The sequence below is a fragment of the Pezoporus wallicus genome, unplaced genomic scaffold, assembly GCF_028554395.1.
Source record: "Pezoporus wallicus isolate ANWC-B61680 ecotype Strahan unplaced genomic scaffold, APGP_CSIRO_Pwel_v1 contig_4264, whole genome shotgun sequence".
NCBI lineage: Eukaryota > Metazoa > Chordata > Aves > Psittaciformes > Psittacidae > Pezoporus > Pezoporus wallicus.
The window spans coordinates 1,937,380-1,955,337 of record NW_026637102.1 but is presented as its reverse complement, the minus strand read 5'-3'; the positions used below and the strand labels follow the sequence as shown (position 1 = coordinate 1,955,337).

The 17,958-nt window shown below is 48.9% G+C and overlaps 1 protein-coding gene and 1 long non-coding RNA gene across 3 annotated transcripts; one reads left to right on the top strand and one right to left on the bottom strand.

The window, feature by feature from the left end:
* The first annotated feature begins 6,446 nt into the window (after positions 1-6,446).
* PLA2G12B (phospholipase A2 group XIIB) lies at positions 6,447-17,282 on the top strand. Of its 2 annotated transcripts, none has more exons than XM_057403369.1 (4): positions 6,447-6,812; positions 11,985-12,061; positions 13,644-13,809; positions 16,027-17,282. In XM_057403369.1, the coding sequence occupies exons 1-4, from the start codon at positions 6,578-6,580 to the stop codon at positions 16,143-16,145; spliced, it is 597 nt and encodes a 198-aa protein (XP_057259352.1). In that variant the 5' UTR covers positions 6,447-6,577; the 3' UTR covers positions 16,146-17,282. The 2 variants fall into 2 exon arrangements, with proteins under 2 accessions (XP_057259352.1, XP_057259351.1); XM_057403368.1 differs by having other exon boundaries at positions 6,448-6,812; positions 11,985-12,073.
* LOC130596083 (uncharacterized) lies at positions 7,227-9,383 on the bottom strand. The gene is made up of 3 exons (XR_008971459.1): positions 9,196-9,383; positions 8,630-8,802; positions 7,227-7,474 (listed from the first exon to the last, which is right to left on the bottom strand). It is a non-coding gene; the product is annotated as an uncharacterized LOC130596083 (long non-coding RNA).
* Positions 17,283-17,958: the final 676 nt, after the last annotated feature.

Here is a 17,958-nt window from a genome sequence, read left to right as displayed (position 1 = left end):
CATTTTCACTCTGCAGCTCCGAAGCATCTGTAACTGCTTTTGGAAAAGCCAGTCAAAAAAATCCATGTATTACCACTGTGACCACATTCAGAAAACCTCTGGTTTTGCCATCACAGAAAAGACATTTTTGTTTTCCTTCCTAAAGTGAGTAGAGGAGTTACTTGACACATAAAAATTATGAAAAGTTTACCTGAGGTAAGCAAGAAATACTGAATTAAAAGTGTCAGTGTGACCGCTGTAGGTGCTGCTGTAGTGGAAGAAACACTGTGGCATCCTGCATGTTGAATGAAGAAAGGAAGGGTTGAACCACAGAGAAATCACAGGTTTGTTATATTAAGCAGTGGGTTTTTTTCCTCCCATCTCTCTTGAACTGGCACTAAAACCTGAAAAGCTTGAGAGAAGCTGTGCAACCTCTACGGAAGTTGAATAAATGGTTCCCTCCCTCGCCTCAGCCATCGCAAGTATCTCCAGTCTTAAACAGCATTTTAGGAATGTTCTCTAAGAAGCATTGCTTGGGGAGTAAAAATGGTTTAGACTTATAGAATCAACTAGGTTGGAAAAGACCTTTAAGATAATCTAAGTCCAACCTTCAGTGTGTCACTTTTTAAATCATTGAACTACTCTATGACCTGCAGTTCTCTGGGGAAGAAAAATAGTTGTCTTGGGGGGGGGGGGGGGGGGGGGGGGGAATTTGACTTGGTCTAAAAAGAAATAAAACTCCCCCAAAACTAAAACTCCAGCCTGCTGAGGCATGTCAGGCTGAAATGTTGCCAGATCATTGGAAGAGAAAGGGTACCCTTAATGGTTTTAAACTACAGACAATCCTATTTCCTCCTCCGCTGCAGTAGTATTCGTGCACCCAACACTGTGTAAGGGATTACAGGTGGTGCTGCTGCTTTCTCCCTTACCCCTTCATTTCTCAAAGGGCTTTTGGATCAAGGGCATGGCTCCTGTGTGACTCTAGTTTTGTATTAAAGATGACTGAAAACTGGCTCACAGTGACTGACAACGAATACTGCCTTACTGTTGATTTTTTGTGTAATTAAATTTTTAATGTAAAAAAAAAAAAAAAGGCTTAAAATAAAAGCCACTGCCAGCAGCAGTGAAAAATCCTCCACATCAAACTCTCCTCATATATGGCTGTTGTAAATCTGATGACATACTTTTATCACCACATGTGTTTCCTGGATACTGAGCTCATTTGTTTCACATCATAACCTAGGTGGACAGGTGCCAAAGATGCTCACACCACAAAGTACTATGAAACGTGTTCTTGGAGCGGGACTTTGTCAGTTGGAAACACAGCACTGATGGCTGCTAAGGGGAAGGGCAGGTGACAAGGCTGGACTGAAATCATGCTCTGCACAACATGTATGAACAGGAGCTGAACTGCTCCTGGGGCAGGACATGACTCAGCTGCTTTGTCTCCCCAGTGCAGTGATTTATGGCAGTAGCTGGTGTGGGGTTTAACACTAATGGGGGAACTGCATGAATCCCTGGTTTGAAACAAAACGGGCACAGCACAGGGTCAGCTGCTGAGAGACCCTTTTGCAGGGACAATAAATAACTCCTGGAGCCAACAGGCCAAACAACCAGTTACTCACAAGAGAGGAAGAATGAGCCTGTACCTACAGCCCAGACACCAACAACAGGACAAGAAGACAGTGCGCTACATGTAGGCAGGGCAGGCTCATGTCTGCCATGATAGAGACATCCACAGTTCATATCACTGTGGTTGTTCTGTGCTTCAGAACAGGGGAGCTTGGACTTCGTTTGTGGTCCCCTCAGGAACCTGCAAAAAGAACACAGTGAGGGCTAGTTAGAAGCCCTGTGGAACAGAGCCCTGCATTGCTGATGGAGCACTTGGCTTGCAGTCACGGACCTGCACTCCCTTCCCCTTGCAGCCCAGGGACACAGCTAATGTGCTCACAGTTCGGCAGCCACAGGATAGGAAACTGGTCTAAAGCATATGAGCAGTTTAATTTTCATTTTAGAAATGTGAATTAATTCCATCCCCAGTTCCTCCTCGGTGCATGCTGCTGAACTGCTGCACCCTCACCAAGGTGGGTCAATGCCAGGAGAATGTGAGTAGCTGGATGGCTCTGTCCTGCTGGAGGACAGGGCTTGCTCTAAGTCTCTGAGCTTTCTGGGGTGCCTGCAGGCTGCCTCCCTGCCTGGGGACACTGCAGCAGGCCTACCTCTTTGCAAAAAGGTGTGAAGCTCATGCTGCCAGCCTGGCCCCCAAGCTGCTATTGCCAAGCCAGAGCACAGGGTAGCAGAGAGTCCTCATGAGGCGAGATGCACCTCAGAACCTTCTCCCCTTGTACAACAAGAGAGGGGCTGCCCTATTGTCTGCAGGCAGCCTGAGGCACCTACCCAGGCTTGGGTGGATTTTGCCTTCTCCCATGGAGGAAGGATTGTGGTTCAGCCCTATGCTACCTCTAACCAGCACTTACGCGCTGTGGCTTCCCACCCATTCTGCCTGGGTATCTAGGGCTCTTCCAGCACAGCTGTAGCTGGAGCACAACCCATGGGGATCATGACCATGGGAGGAACCCTGCGTGGGTAGGAACTGCAGCAGCTGCAGCTAAACAAGGCTGGGTAGGGTCAGAGAGAGGGAAAAAGGCCTGTGAGTTGCCTCAGGGCAGGACAAGACAAAGTAAAGGGTCTGGCAGTATCAGCACCTAAAGATGGGGAGAAGCAGCACCAGGCTGAAGTCATCTGTCCAGGGACCCCTGGAAACTGGACCAAAGCACGAACTTGAGTGCTTCCTTGCTGACGGAGAGGGTTAACCCTCCACCCATCCTCCAGCTCTGGACTCTGACCTGACTCTGAGGGACTCACCATCAAGCTGTGTTTCATCATCAAGCTGCATTTGTGGTTCTGATAACCAGTGAGTCATCTGGCTCCCAAACCAGGCTTTGAAACAATCACAGACGACTACCCACTAACCTTAACTACAAGCTGCCTGCTCCCCTTACTTAAGCTGTGCTGAAACATCAACCAGCAACTAACTGAGCTGGCCAAAACTTCTAGAAAAAGAGCTCAGATCCTCTATCCTCCCCCATGTCCCCAGCAGAACACAGAAGGATCCTGCCAAAGCCAGGATCCGCACAAGTGTCAGTTCTTGCTTTGGTTTGGCTGATAATGCAAAGTCAAGAGGGTTTCCAGCTTCTTCCAGGAAGGGGTTCACTACCATTAGCATGGGGGGGACACAGGCACATCCCACTTGTAGGAGGGACATCTGCCCTGTGGAGTAGATCAACCTCCTGCCTGACAGGAGCGGCTGCCAACAGTCTGATAGTGTCATTAGGGGTGAATGACTCATTGCAGCCTGAGGACTGCTCTATATTTAAGCATTACAGAGTCAGAAATGAATGCATGGAGTCAGGAGCTGCTTACCCTGAGGTCAAGATGAGGTTCAGAAACCAGTTGTCAGAGTTCACCTTTGTGGCACACAGCATCTGAGTCTCTCAAATCTTCAGAGAGAGAATAATTGGCATAGGGAGGGAGTATTTTAAACCACTGCGGGTCAAAGCAGAGTCAGACAACCTGCAGGTACCTGCTGTGCACAACTGCTTCAGGCAGCCCTCACTCGAGCTGCTGCTGAGCCTGGGCAGCAATTCCCTGCAGCAACTGTGTGTGTGGGGAGGTGTTGTTAGGCGTTTGCTAGCTTTACTCAACCCTACGTTTTTCCTAGTCTTCAGATCTTGACCAAGCTATTTGCAGCTGGACTGAAAACGTCTCTGGAGACTGGTGTGGGGCGGGGTGGAAGGAAGGAGGAGGAAGGAAGGAGAGCAGCTCATCCCCGGGGCAGGGCAAAGGGGCAGCCACATTTGGGGAGAGCAGTTAGACTGCTTTTTTTATTCAGACTTCTACTTCAGGACAACAAGCAATGAATTCACAGTAAAGTTTCCGACTCCTTTTCCCAGGCCCTGCACTTTGCCAGCTGCTCCCCCTGTCCTGATCAGCTTTCCTAATTAATTCCAATTGATTTTGCGAATAGCCTGGGCTTCACACTCCATCCTCTGCAGTCCTGATGGTATTCCCCCCCCGCTTCCATGGAGCAGCACATGGATCAGCCACCAGGGAAAAGGGATAACAAGGAAAGCCATGTTCTGGAATTGCATCCAGAGCAACCCTAAACGGCTCCACATAAAAGCATGCCACCAAGCACAGCTGCCCAGGGGCTCCGCACAGTGTTTCCAAGCTAATTCTGAAGAGCTGCTTTGCTCTTTTTCACATTAATTCCTGCCAGGCCATTTCTCAGGGTGGGGAGCACTAGGGCTGCAAACCAGCACGTCACACAGGGCAGGGACTCAGCCAGCAGCCACGAACAGCTCCACTCACTGCAAGACACATGTGGGACTGTTGAACCTGGTTTTCCCTTCACTGAGGCTCCTTGACAACAAATTCCAGGGACAGCAGCCCATTTCCACCCAGGACTGACAGCCCAGTCCCCAGCACGGTGAGCAGCAGGACAGGCCCGAGCTCTCCAGTCCTGCCCTGCAAAGTGCTCCTGCAGGGAAGCCCTCACTTCACAAGTGTCCCCACTGACTCGATGTTCAAGAAAGGCTCACTAGAGGCAGAGACTTACTGGTTTCCAGGCTCCAGGGAACACACCGTATCTAGTAGTAACCTGGCACCTTTAGCTTAATGCAAAACTTTACCCTAATTATCACCAGGCATTACAGTGCTCCACTTCCTTGTCTGCAGTAACGGCACTGCCAGCCTCCCTTCCCAGCACTCTCTGCCGCTCTCCCAAAAAACAGAGCAGGTTTGAGGTTTCCTCAGAGCCTCCCGCACACCTTTTATGTCCTCTTATCCAGTAACTCAGCCAAGCTTCCTCCCACAGTCTGGAACAGTGGTGCACAGCTCCGCCTATGAGGCGGCATTCAGGGAGGCATCGCACAGTATCAGCTGTAGCTGTACACCCAAATCACCTCTGGCTGATACCTGGGGAACCCTCGCATGCCCCTCCTGAGGGGCACAGAACAGGAACGCGGTCAGTGATGGGCATCAGACCAGATGAAGCAAGAAGGCAGCAGCTGGCTCTGGCTTCACACCATTTCACAGGAAAAGGACCAGACAGCTTGTTTGCTTCTTTTCCCTGCTTCCTGACTTACCTGAGAAACCAAGACTTGGCTGTGCTCTCTCCTCTTTACGCCACGTCTGGAGCACATAACAAACACATGGCCATATGCAGAAGGATGCAGGCAGACAGGTGCCGCACAGCTCTGGTGCTTCAGAAGTAACGATACAGTGGGGCCAAGTGTCCTTCAAAACAGTAAAACGTCAGAACTTGCACTTACATTTGCCACGTATTCAGAAGTCCCATTGCCCAGCTCCGATTGCCTCTAGGGAGTCTCCACTCGGCAGCCCAGCCAATCACACAGAAATGGCTACTGAAGTTTGCTGCTGGGGCCCACAGAGAGCGGCCGATTTGCCCATCGGCTGCACAGTGGCTGTTTCTGAGAGGCAGTCCCGCGCTGGGGCACATCCAGAAAGGTTCTCATGAGCAGCCTTCCCTGCTCTTTATGAGTAGTTTGTGTTGTCTTTCGCTGCTGGTGTTCATTTCGTTGGTTTCTTTTCATGAGTAACTTATTTGAAGCCTCCACTGGCTGCGCAGGCCCCAGGTCCTGACAGGCCAGTCCTAGCCGGGACCTGCAGCTGACCACAGGCCTGTTACCTGACTTGGGCTTTGGTGCCAGCTCTCCCCTGCCGAGGGCCACCTATGCAACACGTTTAATTCGGCTGCACTAGCATTACACAAAAGCTGTAACACCAGCCATCTAACATCAGCCTGCAGGAGTCCCATCAAAGGCCAATACTCATCTGCATCACTGATCCCGTAACTGGGGGGACACACCAAGGGGTCACCCTGAATGCAGTGTTTCTAAACCCAAACTACTCCTTAGCTGCTGGATCAACTCCTGTGAGGCCCAACAGCACCCTCTAGCCACAGCAGAGCAGGACATGGCTTGCTTTGCCACCCTCTTCTGCCCTAGGCATGCAGGCCTGGAAAGGGCCTTCACATGGCACGTGTGTCATCCCTGCGGTCCCTCAGGTTTGCTAGGAGCAGTCTCTCCCACAGCAGCTAGACTAGGGCTGTGCCTCACCCCACCCATTATGTGCCCAGGAGAAAGGCAACGGGTGCTCCCCAGCCTGCTGCTGACCCGTTACTGCCATTGCCCGAGCAGCAGAAAATTTTGGACAGAGATACTCTTCATCTCCCAGCAGGCTGGGGAGAGAGCAGGGCAGCCCAGGCAGTGCCTCGGTGGGGCAGGCAGAGGGTCTCCTGCGTGCAGGCAGGCCCGCAGTCCCTCCTGGTGCTGCAGGGCTCCAGTGGGATTGTGCAAACGCACTCCACGGTGTTTCTCTGCGAGATGAACTTGTTCCAAATCCCTGCTGTGCACTTTGCACTCTGACTGTGGTGACCGCGTGCCGGCTCCCTTGGCACAAAGTCCACAGCAGAGGGGTGCTTACCTGCCTCCTGCACGCCACAGCTCACTCCCACTCCTCCCCGCCTGCACATCTGCCTGGACGAGGGCTCTGGGGCCTGGATCTGGACTGCAGCATGTGGCTGCTTTTCAAGGCAGTGGCTCTGTGCCTGACGCTGGGCTTAGGGCAATGCACAGAAGAAGCAACACAGGTGAACACTGTCCACCCAGCTTCCCAGGCAGAGTCATCCTATTCAGACTGGGGCATCGAGACCATCCGGGACAGCTTTGAAACAGTTAACAGCTACTTTGACTCCTTCTTGGAACTGCTTGGGGGAAAAAATGGAGTATGTCAGTACAGATGTCGATACGGTAAGTGAACACCGCTCCTGCTGGCTCCTCCCTCCTTGCCCTTCCCTCTCTTGCGCTCTCCCTTCCCCAAGACCACCCTAAGCTCCTATCCGTAACCTGACCCTTGCTCTGCTCAGCACAGAAAAGTCACTGCAGAGTCACAGCTTCCCTGCTAGTGCCAGCACCAGGGCACTGACCCTCATCTTCCCCTCTCACCGAGAACCGAGAGCCTGATCTTGAAGCCACTGTGCTGTGTGCAAGGGGACAAGAGGAGAGGATATTTAGGTTTTACAGGAAGGGCAGTAGGTGACCAGGCTGCCCAGACCGCTGGAGAGAAACACCAGTGAGGCCCTGGAGGGGAGGACGAGCAGGCTGTGCATGCCTAACTCAGAAAAGGTTTAGTATTGCCCTAATCTCAGCAATCTTCAGAGTGTCATTGTTCAACAGTTGCAAGCTGGTTAATAAGTGGGATGGAGGAGGAGAGATAACAGGAAGGCACACAAGACATGCAGTCAGCATGGAGGAACCTTTAGTACTCAAGGCAGAACGAGGCAGCTGCTGCTTGCCTTGGACTTTAGAATGATTTACCAAAAAGAAAGAGTTTTTCCTGGGGTCAGGACAAAGGGGATGACATCCTGGGGAGAGCAGGGCAGGGAACCAGGCGCACAGAGGTGCAGCAGGACCTGTTTGGGAACAGGAAGGAGGATTCTTACAGAGTTGTGTCCTCTCCCTATGTCCCTACAACTGTCCCCACAGCAATAACTGTTTTCAGCCAACTCAGCCAGCCCATCCACAACTACCTGCTAGCCCTTTTCCCCCCAGCTTCACCTCACACCCTTCGTGACTGCCTGGGCAGGGTGCTTGTGAGCACAGAGGTGATTTCAACCCCTCTCCTTCCCTGAGCTGTGGTTTTCACAGACAAAGACTCCATGCTTTAGAAAGACCCCACCAACTCAGTTTTGGTCTGTATGCATCCCATTTCTTCCAGAGCATGAGCTGCATTCTGTGCTGCACGTCTCCAGCCTGCACAGGGTTGTCTGTATTGCTGCCCTGACAGATGCAGCCAAGGGAAGCATCTCCTGCTCCTCCCAGTCCAGTAGCAAGGGTGCTGGGAGGAACAGATGCTGCAGGGCTGGGACATGAGCTGCCTGTCAGGACGAGAGGGCAGATGGGCCACCTTTAGCCAAAATAAGGCTACAAAGAAAGTTTAAAATCAGCTTTCAAGTGGGTTTGGTTTTGTTTTGGTTTTTTTGTCTTCTTTTTCTTTTTGCTATGTCTTGTTTTTAAATAACATGTATATATCTGATCTGTTTTGCTCTGCTCCCCAGGCCCATGCTAACAGAAAACAGGGAGCACCAGGCCAGGCACCTCAGCCCCACAGACCTGCAGGGAGCCAAGCGCCTCTGTCCCACAGCAGCCCCGGTCCCTCATCCCAGGGCCCCATGACATTCCCCAGCTAGGGCTGCCTCTCCACAGCAGCTCCGGAGGGCCATGGCCGCTCTGTGGAGCCCACTGGGGGCAGTGTGCACTCCAGGGGCACAATGTCTAGAGGAGACCCCCTGCACACCACAGCATTGCCCCAGCACACAGGATGAGCCCATTTGCCCACCAGACAGCCCATCCCAAGGCCCACAGCATGGCAGCCCCACACTGTGTGTGATAACCTCCCTTTAGGTCCACACCACATTCCAAACGCAGAGCAGAAGGGGATTTGCCCTTCTTAACGTAGTGACTGAAAACCCTGTAGTGGCCATAGCATGGCTGGGACTGCTGTGGGCCTGAGGGAAGGTTTGTGAAGGCTGGTATCAGAGCTCAGTTCAAGGAGTCTTGGGACTCACCAAGTCCTGCAGAAGTGGTCACTCTAGGCTTATCACAAGGCTGGGGCTCTCCCTGCTCCTGCTGCCCCAGCTTTGCACTCTGGGCAGAGGGAAGAGCATCTCCACAGGGTGGTGGCACAAATGCCTGCCTGCTCCCTGAGAGCATTCTGCATCTTACTGGAAAAATGTGTTACCTAGAAAGGAAAACAAACAAGCACATCGTTAGTGCTGTTCTCATCCTCTGCTGAACAACTCATTAATCAAGGCTGAAGGAGGAAACTATTGAAACACTGCCCAAGTGACTCTAAAGGTCTTGCTGGACCCTTCCAGAACTATTTGTCCCTGCTGGTCTCTAGCCCAAACATTGCAGGCTGCAAGTAGAGGGGATGTAGGGATGATACCAAACCAGGGAGACCCAGTCTGTGCCCAGAAGAATGAACACAAACCATCTTTACCATCTTTCTGCTGAATCAGGGCCCAATTACTTTTTCCCCAGGCACAAAGCAAAAATTTTGCCTTCTACTTCTTTCATTGCAGCTGAGACACCAATAATAGCTTATTTTGCCATAACAAAGGTCAGGACTCACCTGTGATTGCCACATCTATCTTCAGCTGAGCACACAGTACTTGGCTCTTCTGGCTGTAAGACTCTTGATTTTTCAGCAGCTAGTGAGGTCTGAAAACAAACAACTTGATGGATTACTCCCTTAAATCAGGGCATTAGAATTAACGCTAGCAATTGCTGACAAATACCTCCTCCTCCTTACAAAATCTCTCTGGGCATCTCAGGGTGGGAAACAGCCTGAACTGGGGGTAAATCCCTTGACAGCTTCCTTGAGCTGTCTGGGCAGGCAGGACTTCAACATCTTGCCCAGAATTTAGTCCTGAGGGGCTTCACATAAAGAGGCACATCCAGGCTGTGAGCAAAGAGCCTTCAAAGTCAGGCACTCCAACACAGCTGTGCTACACAGGACAATGTCTGCTCAAAGCCTGCTTGCCTGGGGCAGAGAAGTAACAATGGGCCACTCACAACAGTAAGGAGCCCCAAGACCATCTATTCATCCTGAAATACATTCACTTCCCCCTGCCAGTGTGCCAGTACTGCAGTGTCTGAGACCTCCTGCATGGCCAGTGGCTGTTCTAGTCAGCTGGCTGTTTTCCAGTCTCTTGGCATAGCTACAACAGCCTGAAGATATTAAAATGCATCAGGGAAACTTGCTTCCATTAGGAACCCAACTTCAGTCCTCCTCTAAGGTTGTGCTGACAAGAAAATGCCCTGAAATAAAACTCCTTGCAAATAACAGGCTTCCTCAGCAATGCTGTGCTTTTACACATCAGCATCACCCTTCAGCATGCTGCCATGCAGGTCCTGCTGTGCCTGCAGCTCTCTTCTTCATCCCAGCTATGCCCTGCAGCAAGCAGACAGATGTCAGCCTTTGGTGAAACATAGCTAGCAAACAGCCAGTGTAACCCACCAAGTCCCTTCCCCCACCACAGAAGTGGCTGTAAGGATGGTCAAGAAACAGATGATAACAAGAGCACAGAGTGTATGGTCATGTAGAGTCAGGAATGCCTATTATTTCTTCTTTGCTTTTGTTTTACTGTTAACTAGAAAGCAAGATATGGGAGAGAGGTTAATTTTGGTGTCTTGGACTTTAGCTGAGAGAGGGTTCACCAAAGGGCACTTTACAAATGATTAAACTGTTTTTTAGGGAGGAAGAGGAGAGGTTTCCAGCAAGGGCTCATTGTGAATGTAGTTCATGTTTTGTTGATCACAATTCTCATGTAAGATTTTTTTCCCCAGGACAACTTTCTAAGCCATAATAGCTGTACCTTCAGCTTAATGGAAGGTTTTCTCTGGAAACACAATTATCTCCATATCTCCAAGCAGTCCCACTCCTACACTGAATTGCCACCTTATCCCATTAATTGACAATGTGCTGCAGAAAGATAATTTGTCAATATTACAAGCAAATCATTAAAATTTGACCCTGCCCTGCAAAACCCACCTTGGACTTTGAACTTTCGTCTGCCTCCTGCCTCAGCTCAGGAAATTTGAATTCTGAGTCCAATTCTCACGCCTTTCCAAAAGAGCAACTATGCTGTGAATTGCACCAAGACCTGGGTGCAGCCCTCCTCTCATTACATTTCTTAGGAGCCTAGGGATATAGGTTCAGACCATACACAGGCATAATTCCTTCTCTCCTTAGCATAACCACCAAAATACTGTATTATGCAATGTGTCAGTAAACTCAGAAGTCATCCTTGTATCCACGTAACTCAGTTACCTCAGTTATGTTTTGGTGCAAAAGTAATCCCATACTGATGGTGCACTGCAACCAAGTGATTTGTGCTCTTTGTCTACTGCTAAGACAGCTCCACCTGCTAAAAATAACAGCACTTTTTGCACTAGAAAATTGTATCTGGAGCAGGAAGCAAATCTGGCCTATTCAAAAGTACACAGGTAGAAACACCATAGGTAACTGCTGTAATGAGAAATACTTTCCCACACAAATGCCATCACCTGGCGGCAGTGTCAGCTAGAGCTTTACCCTGGCCTGTGTACAGCCAAATCCTTGGTGCATACTGTATTTCTGTAGGGCTGGAGAAAACAGCATTGGCATCCCTCAGCTATTTCAGTTTGTTGCTCATTTGTTGCTTATTTGTTGCAAATCTGTTGTTCAAGGAAAAGCACTCCAGCAATTTTTAATTTAGAAGGTGCTGGGAACATTCTTGCATAAGACTTTTTGATGCATTTGTCTGTGAGGTCTTCTCAAGAATATGGTAGATTTATGCCTCTATTTAACCACTGGTATTTTGAGGACCCAGACAGAAAAAAGGGAAAAGCACCTTAAATGATGATCAGTGCTGACAAGAAAACAGTGGAAATGGAGTTTAAAAGAACTCAACCCTGCCTCAAGGGCTAAATTACATCCATTTTATGTCTATTTAAATTCTGTAGTGGTGCTCAGGGAAGTAGAAACTTTGCCCTAGAGGTGATGGACCTACAAAAGGCTCAACTCACACACATTTGTTGGAGTGCTCACTCAGCTCGCAAAGTTTTCCCAGAGCAGGGTTTAAATGTCTTGTTTTAGCACCTCAAAATATCTTAACACCTCACTCTGCATTTGAGATATCCCTTTCATAAACCCAGCTGGGACAGAAACAGAACAAGCACTGAATAGACATCAAGGAACAGTATAGAGAAACCTAAGTCACAGCCAGATCTAGTACCTATCCTTTCCTCCTTGCATCTCCTGGGAGAGTGAAATGTTTGGGGATGCAGACCACAGGGGAGCTGCCTGACACTCCTACTTTTTGGTGGTGCTGCTGCTGGGAAGATTTGCTTTCGTAACATTTTTCCTTTCTTTCTCAGGGAAAGCTCCAATGCCACGACCTCACTACAAACCACAGGAACCCAACGGCTGTAGCTCCAACTTCCTGGGGCTCAAGGTACCTGAAAGTGTATGTACTGCCACACCCGCCAACCACAAATGATGCAATTCTCTAATCACAGTAAGCAGCTAATAGTATTAGGAGGGAAAAGGCTCAGCTGATTACACAGTGCCTGTGCAGTGGCTTCTTTTCACAGCTGAAGCCAGAGCTCTGGAAAAGGGAGGAAGTATCACTTTATGTGGTGTCAGGGAACAAGCTATCTGCCTGGGACTGACAGAAGACAAAGCTGTCTGCTGTCAGCAAGCAAGGAAAACATGTCAGTCTGAGCACTGCCTAACTAACTGTCAGTCAGGGATGCATTAAGATTTCAACTGCTGGTGGCAGTGAAACAGCAGTCACATAGATATGAGTTACATTTACGAAGGACCGGGCTGTTGCTCTGGTTGTCTTGGTAGGTGCCAAAACAGAAAGTTTCCTGAGCAGGTTAGTACCATGAGAAGAAAAGGGGGCACCTGGCCAAGCAGAGAAACATATTTTTATAAAGGCCCAGAACAATCCTGTGCCCTTGTGATAGGACAGGGAACATGTTCCATGACAGCTCAGTGGCATAGCAGAATGTAGAAACAGCAATACTTGAAGGCATTCTCTACACCTGGCCCTTAGCCCTCTCCCATGCTTTTGCCTCTGCCAAGCAATGAAATAAACCTGCGAGCTTTAACACTGCACCCACCTGTTATTTTAAAAGCAATTAATGAAATCATATTAGAATCACCAGGAAAAGTACTCCCAGGAGGCTCTAAGAGCAGGAAAAACTATTTACCTTACGCATTACTGCTGCCCATGAAGTCTGCAGCCATCAGGCAGATTCCTGCTCCAAAAAGCCTTCTCTTTGCATCCTACTCTTCATGTAATATTAGATCCTTAAACTACATTTCACTGCAAACTGGGCATTTCTGCAGTACGTTCTCCTTAGGCAGGCAGTCATAAGCACCGAGTGCAGTGAAGAAACAGTCTCCTAAATATTACATGAGGAAGGCCAAACAGAGGAAGAATTTACAACAAGCTAATGAGTCCAGCCTCTGAAGGAAGCAGGCCTTCTGCCCCATCACCCCCATGGTTATTAGCTAAGCTGCTGTTTACCTTCAAACAAGTAGAACTCCCCTGATCAAGCTGCGTTTGCCCTTGGCCTCATAAGTGTCTCTCTGAGAAATAAGGCATAAATAACACTTATAGTGGATTTATTAAGCTAAAAAACAGGATTTGCCAGGTTGTGAGAAAAGGAGGAAAGAGAAAAGGGGCCTTTGCCCCTTCTGGAAAGGACGGGAAACTCTCTAATGAACTCTGACAAACCAGAACTAGCAGATTCATGGAGCGGCTGTTTCCCACCTCTGTAGGAGAAGTTAATCCCCTGCAACAGAAAGAAGGGAACATGGTCTGTCCTGTACTGGACCTGCACTACCGTTGCCCCTTACTTTAGATGGTGAGGGAGAAGCATGTGTTCCTTCCTGCTGCCCCAGCTATCAGAAGTAGCTTCTGTGAAAGGATCCAGCTGGGCTCTGCAATACCTCATCCAGTTGGAACTGCTTGATTCTGAGGCCAGGACACAGCCAAGGAACACTGCTTTCCTCTCTTTCCCCAGCTAGATTTGGGCATCCCTGCCATGACCAAGTGCTGTAACCAGCTGGACATCTGTTACGACACCTGTGGGGCCAACAAGTACCGCTGTGATGCCAAGTTCCGCTGGTGCCTCCACTCCATCTGCTCCGACCTCAAGCGCAGCCTTGGGTTTGTCTCCAAGGTGGAAGGTAGGCTTCCTCACTCACATCCCCTATGGAGGGGACAAGCAATGGCAGGGAGGGGAGGGTGTGAGCTCTCTCCTTGCCAAAAGCAGCGAAAATCTGCAGTAGGGAGCAGAACATCTGCCCCATGCTTGTCACAGATGGGTCAGAGATGAGTGAGAACACTGAGATCTGTCCCCTACACCCACACTTCTGTCCCAAGACTGGGGACCTAAATTATTTACAGTTGGAAAACATTACAAAACACATGTGGAAAGAAAAAAGCCCAAACCAAAACCTGCCCCCTCTCCCAAACAAACAAAAAACCCAAAACAAACCCACCAAAAAGAAAACCTAGTTGCAATTCCTTCAACCCCTGGATGCTCTCCCCAAGAGTTAAAACACCTTCTCGTGGTCAAAAAACCTTCCACAGCCAGTAAACCACACACAGAAACCTGCACATGGCCAAGGCCCAACAAACTGGGAGAGCCAAGGACAAGGGCTCTCTGGGATCTGGTTCACGGATAAGAGATGATGATGGCACCAGGGACATGGGTGGTGGGCTGAGCCATGGTGGGCAGCGCTGGGTTCCTCAGAAGCCCCCATACTAACAAACTTTTAGTGACTTGTCAGCAGCTCAACAGTCATCCTGGTTTTGCCTAATTTTAAAAGCTTCAGACTGCAAGAAGCTTTTTGGTAGAGAGCTTTTTGGTAAAGGCTGCATTTGATAACCTTCATGAAGAGTCCAAGCCTGCCTCTTAGTCCACAGTGCCAACATCAAGCACTTCTTCACTGTATGACAAGGAGGAAACATAGACCCTGCCACTACTAGAGGTCAGCCACGGCAGGAGAGCCTCCCCTAATCTGCTCCTCCTGAGGCCTGATTAGGGCACACAGGTAAGGCTGCATGACTAGGAGCGTGCAGATGGCTTTCTACTTCATCACAGATAAATGTTTGGAAACAGTGTCCAGGCCAGCAAGAGAAAACAAAGACATGGACTAATATATAAGCGCTACAGGCCAAAGTACAGCAAATCTTCCATGGTCACCCCTGTCCACAAATCCTCATGCAGCCAATCTCTTCCTGTTCCTTCAGATTCTCCCCCTGCAAATTTTTCAGATCTCTCCTTTCTCCTTTCTGCCTGCAGCAGTGAAACAGAAATACTAGGGAGTAAAGGTGGAGCAGAGCCCTTACTTCTTGGCTGAGCTAAGCCACCTCTGCTCATAGCCAAGTAGGACTAAATACCTCCATCATCTCTGTCCTGGTTGTGGCAGGAAGCGCAGGTAGTTGCAAACTAACAAACCTCTGAGTCATCTGTTCCTCCCCTTGCTCTGCCTCTTGTCCTGTGCTCTATACCTGCCACTCCCTGTCCTCAGTGCTGCTATGAACAGCTCCTGTCGCACAGTCCTTCACCACCGCCATCCCAGCTCTTATCTGGGATCCTTTCCACTGAGTCACCACGACAGAGACAGCAGGCAGGGGAACAGCATCTGCACTCCCTCCATGTGGGCACAAATATCCCAGCTGCAGCAGTGCCAGTTAACCAAAGCCCTGGTTTTCCCATGGCTCGCTACAGGCTCTCCAACACCTGCCAACTGGGCAAACTCCTAAAGCAGCAGGAGCAGAGTGAGGTGCTCTGAGAGGCTGAGGCAAGAGGAGACAGCCCCAAGGCAGGGCTTTCCCATATGCATTCAGCAGTCAATGTTGGTTGCCAGTGAGTAAACCCTAAAAGACTTCATATTAACCTATTTATTTACTGAGAAGCAGTTTTGGGCTTGTTTTTTGGGGAAGAGGGGCTAGTTGTCAGGCAGACTATCAACAGCTCTGCTGTTACAACTGCAGTAGGATTGTCATGCTGGCTGGCAACTCCCAAAAAGCAGAAAAGATTGGTTAGTAGTGGCTATAGGAAAAATTGAGGGGAGAGGGAGCCAGGAAAGACAGTATTGTGGAGATCTTGGAAATCTGCTCAGTAAACAGTGCTATTTGCAGTGGCCCAAGAGATCCATCAACCAGAAAAGCCTGAGAGTCAAGAACAGAAAGGGGCGAGAAGTTAGTGTCAGACTGGTGCCACCCTAGGGAGAAAAGAGCCCCCAGTTCAGCAGAAGGGAACCTCTGGATTTATAAATCTGCAGTACCCAGAGATAAGACAATAGTCCTTGCTTCCAAATGTAAATACCACAGAACCCATCCCTCAGATGTCATGAAGTGCCTGTTACCTGCCTCACCTTTTTTCTTCCCTGCAGCTTGTGAATCCGTTGCAGACACAGTGTTCAATGCCGTCTGGACCCTGGGCTGCCGGCCCTTCATGAACAGCCAAAGAAGCGCCTGCATTTGCAATGAGGAAGAAAGAGATGAATTGTGAAGATGAGCAGGTGCCTGGCCTCCATGAGCCTGATGCCTAGCATTCCCTCTGCCACTGCACTTCAGCACAGTGACTTCTATCAGCCCTCTGGCCCAAAACAGGATGGGGGAACCTGGGCCAAGCAATACACATGAACCACAGTTTTTGGGCAGAGAGCTGCGAAAGGGGAGACAGTCTATGAATATAGGGCAGTGATGTCTGCTGTCCACCACAGATGCAGTCTAACAGCCCTAGCCCTTTCCAGGTCCATCAGCCTGAATGATCTGATTTTCTCTGCAGATCTCTGATCAGGAGAGGCAAGCAGGATGCAGCACTGGGTATAAACAAGAGACTTCACTTGTTTGCCTTAGACACACATGTATTAGCCTCCTCCCCCCCCCACCTACCTGAACTCTGTAATTTGCAGTGCAGGGCATTAAGTTTCTGCAACCACAGAAAATCCCAGTCCACAGCCATGCTATTTACGTTTTGCACCACTGGTGACAGACTGAAGAAGAGAGGTAATTTACTTTCAGTACCATCTGTGACATTTTCCATCTTATCATTACACAACCTAACAACCCTGCTTATTTAAATACTCGGTGGATCCAAAACCAATTTAAAACATCCAGGGAGATTTGGTAAGCATGAGAAGAAACTTTAAGTGTTTGTGATATAGGTACAACTTATTTTGGGGCAGACAGGGACCAAAGTGCATTGTGTCTGAGGTGTGAAATCATAGCACTCTCCCACAGTCTCAGGAGACAAAGCTGCTTTTCTTTTGCAGTGTCATCCAGATCAATTTAATTATTTTCCTCCTATATCATTTAACAAAGCTTTTCCCTTAGGATCCCTTTTTACACAAAATGACTGGGTATCCTCCTCCATCTTTTGCGTGAGGGAAACAGGAGGCTCACAGTTGCCTTGGATGAGACATTCAAAAATCCCAGAGGCTTACCTGTCAGGTGGCAGGGCTTACATGCTACCTCTATGGGGCAGAGACACTACCAGCTGAAGAGCTATCAGCAGCCTCAGACAGCCTTCTTTCTAAAATGTGGTTAATACTCCCACCTGCTATCGGGAGATTTTTTTTTTGCGTACAAAATGAGAGTTTAAGGTGGTATATGGAATTTCATCTACATACAACGTTTGCAGACAGCTTTCATCTGTTTCTTGTTGAGAGGAAGTTGCTTCTGGGTGTGCGTTCCGTGCCGCATAAATACTTCAGCATCTTCTGCAAACATATTTGTGATTATCCATCTGCCATGGAAAAGTTAAGGCTACAGAAGGGTGATTTAACAAGAATAGAAAGAGTCTGTCTTAGTTACGTTTCTTCTCATTTGGGTTTAAATGTATGCATGGAACTATAAATTATTTAAGCCCCATATTCCTGTTCCTCCCAGTCATCTTTGCTTTACAGTGAACAGCATTGAGACATTCATCTGGCCACAGACAGACTGAAACAACAAGAGCACACTGGTACTAAGACCAGGAAAACAAAGGTGACCATAGGAGATGTACTGGGATGTTTTCCATTAGGGAGGACCTTGGTTTACACCGATCATAAGCAATGACATCCTCTCCTAGCTGTGTTAATGCCACTGGAGAGCAAACACTGTATTGCCAAGATTTCTCGCAATGTGTGCCTGTCAGAGCATGAGGCTGCACAGACAGTTCTGATTATCTAAGAAACATGTATTTTTGGCTAGGGATGGGAAGGAAACTGTCTTTGTTTCAGACCTTCCCAAACTTTGTATTTCATTGATGAAATTGTGCCTGTTGCTAGCTTTAAAAGTGAACATGCTCTTACAATTAAATGACAAAATTAAAAAAA

Coding starts and splice junctions, on each gene's coding strand:
- PLA2G12B (XM_057403368.1), top strand. CDS start 6,578: ATGTGGCTGCTTTTCAAGGCAGTGGCTCTGTGCCTGACGCTGGGCTTA. Junction 12,074..13,643: donor GGCTCAAGGTACCTGAAAGT/GTATGTACTGCC, acceptor CTCTTTCCCCAG/CTAGATTTGGGCATCCCTGC. Junction 13,810..16,026: donor GTTTGTCTCCAAGGTGGAAG/GTAGGCTTCCTC, acceptor TCTTCCCTGCAG/CTTGTGAATCCGTTGCAGAC.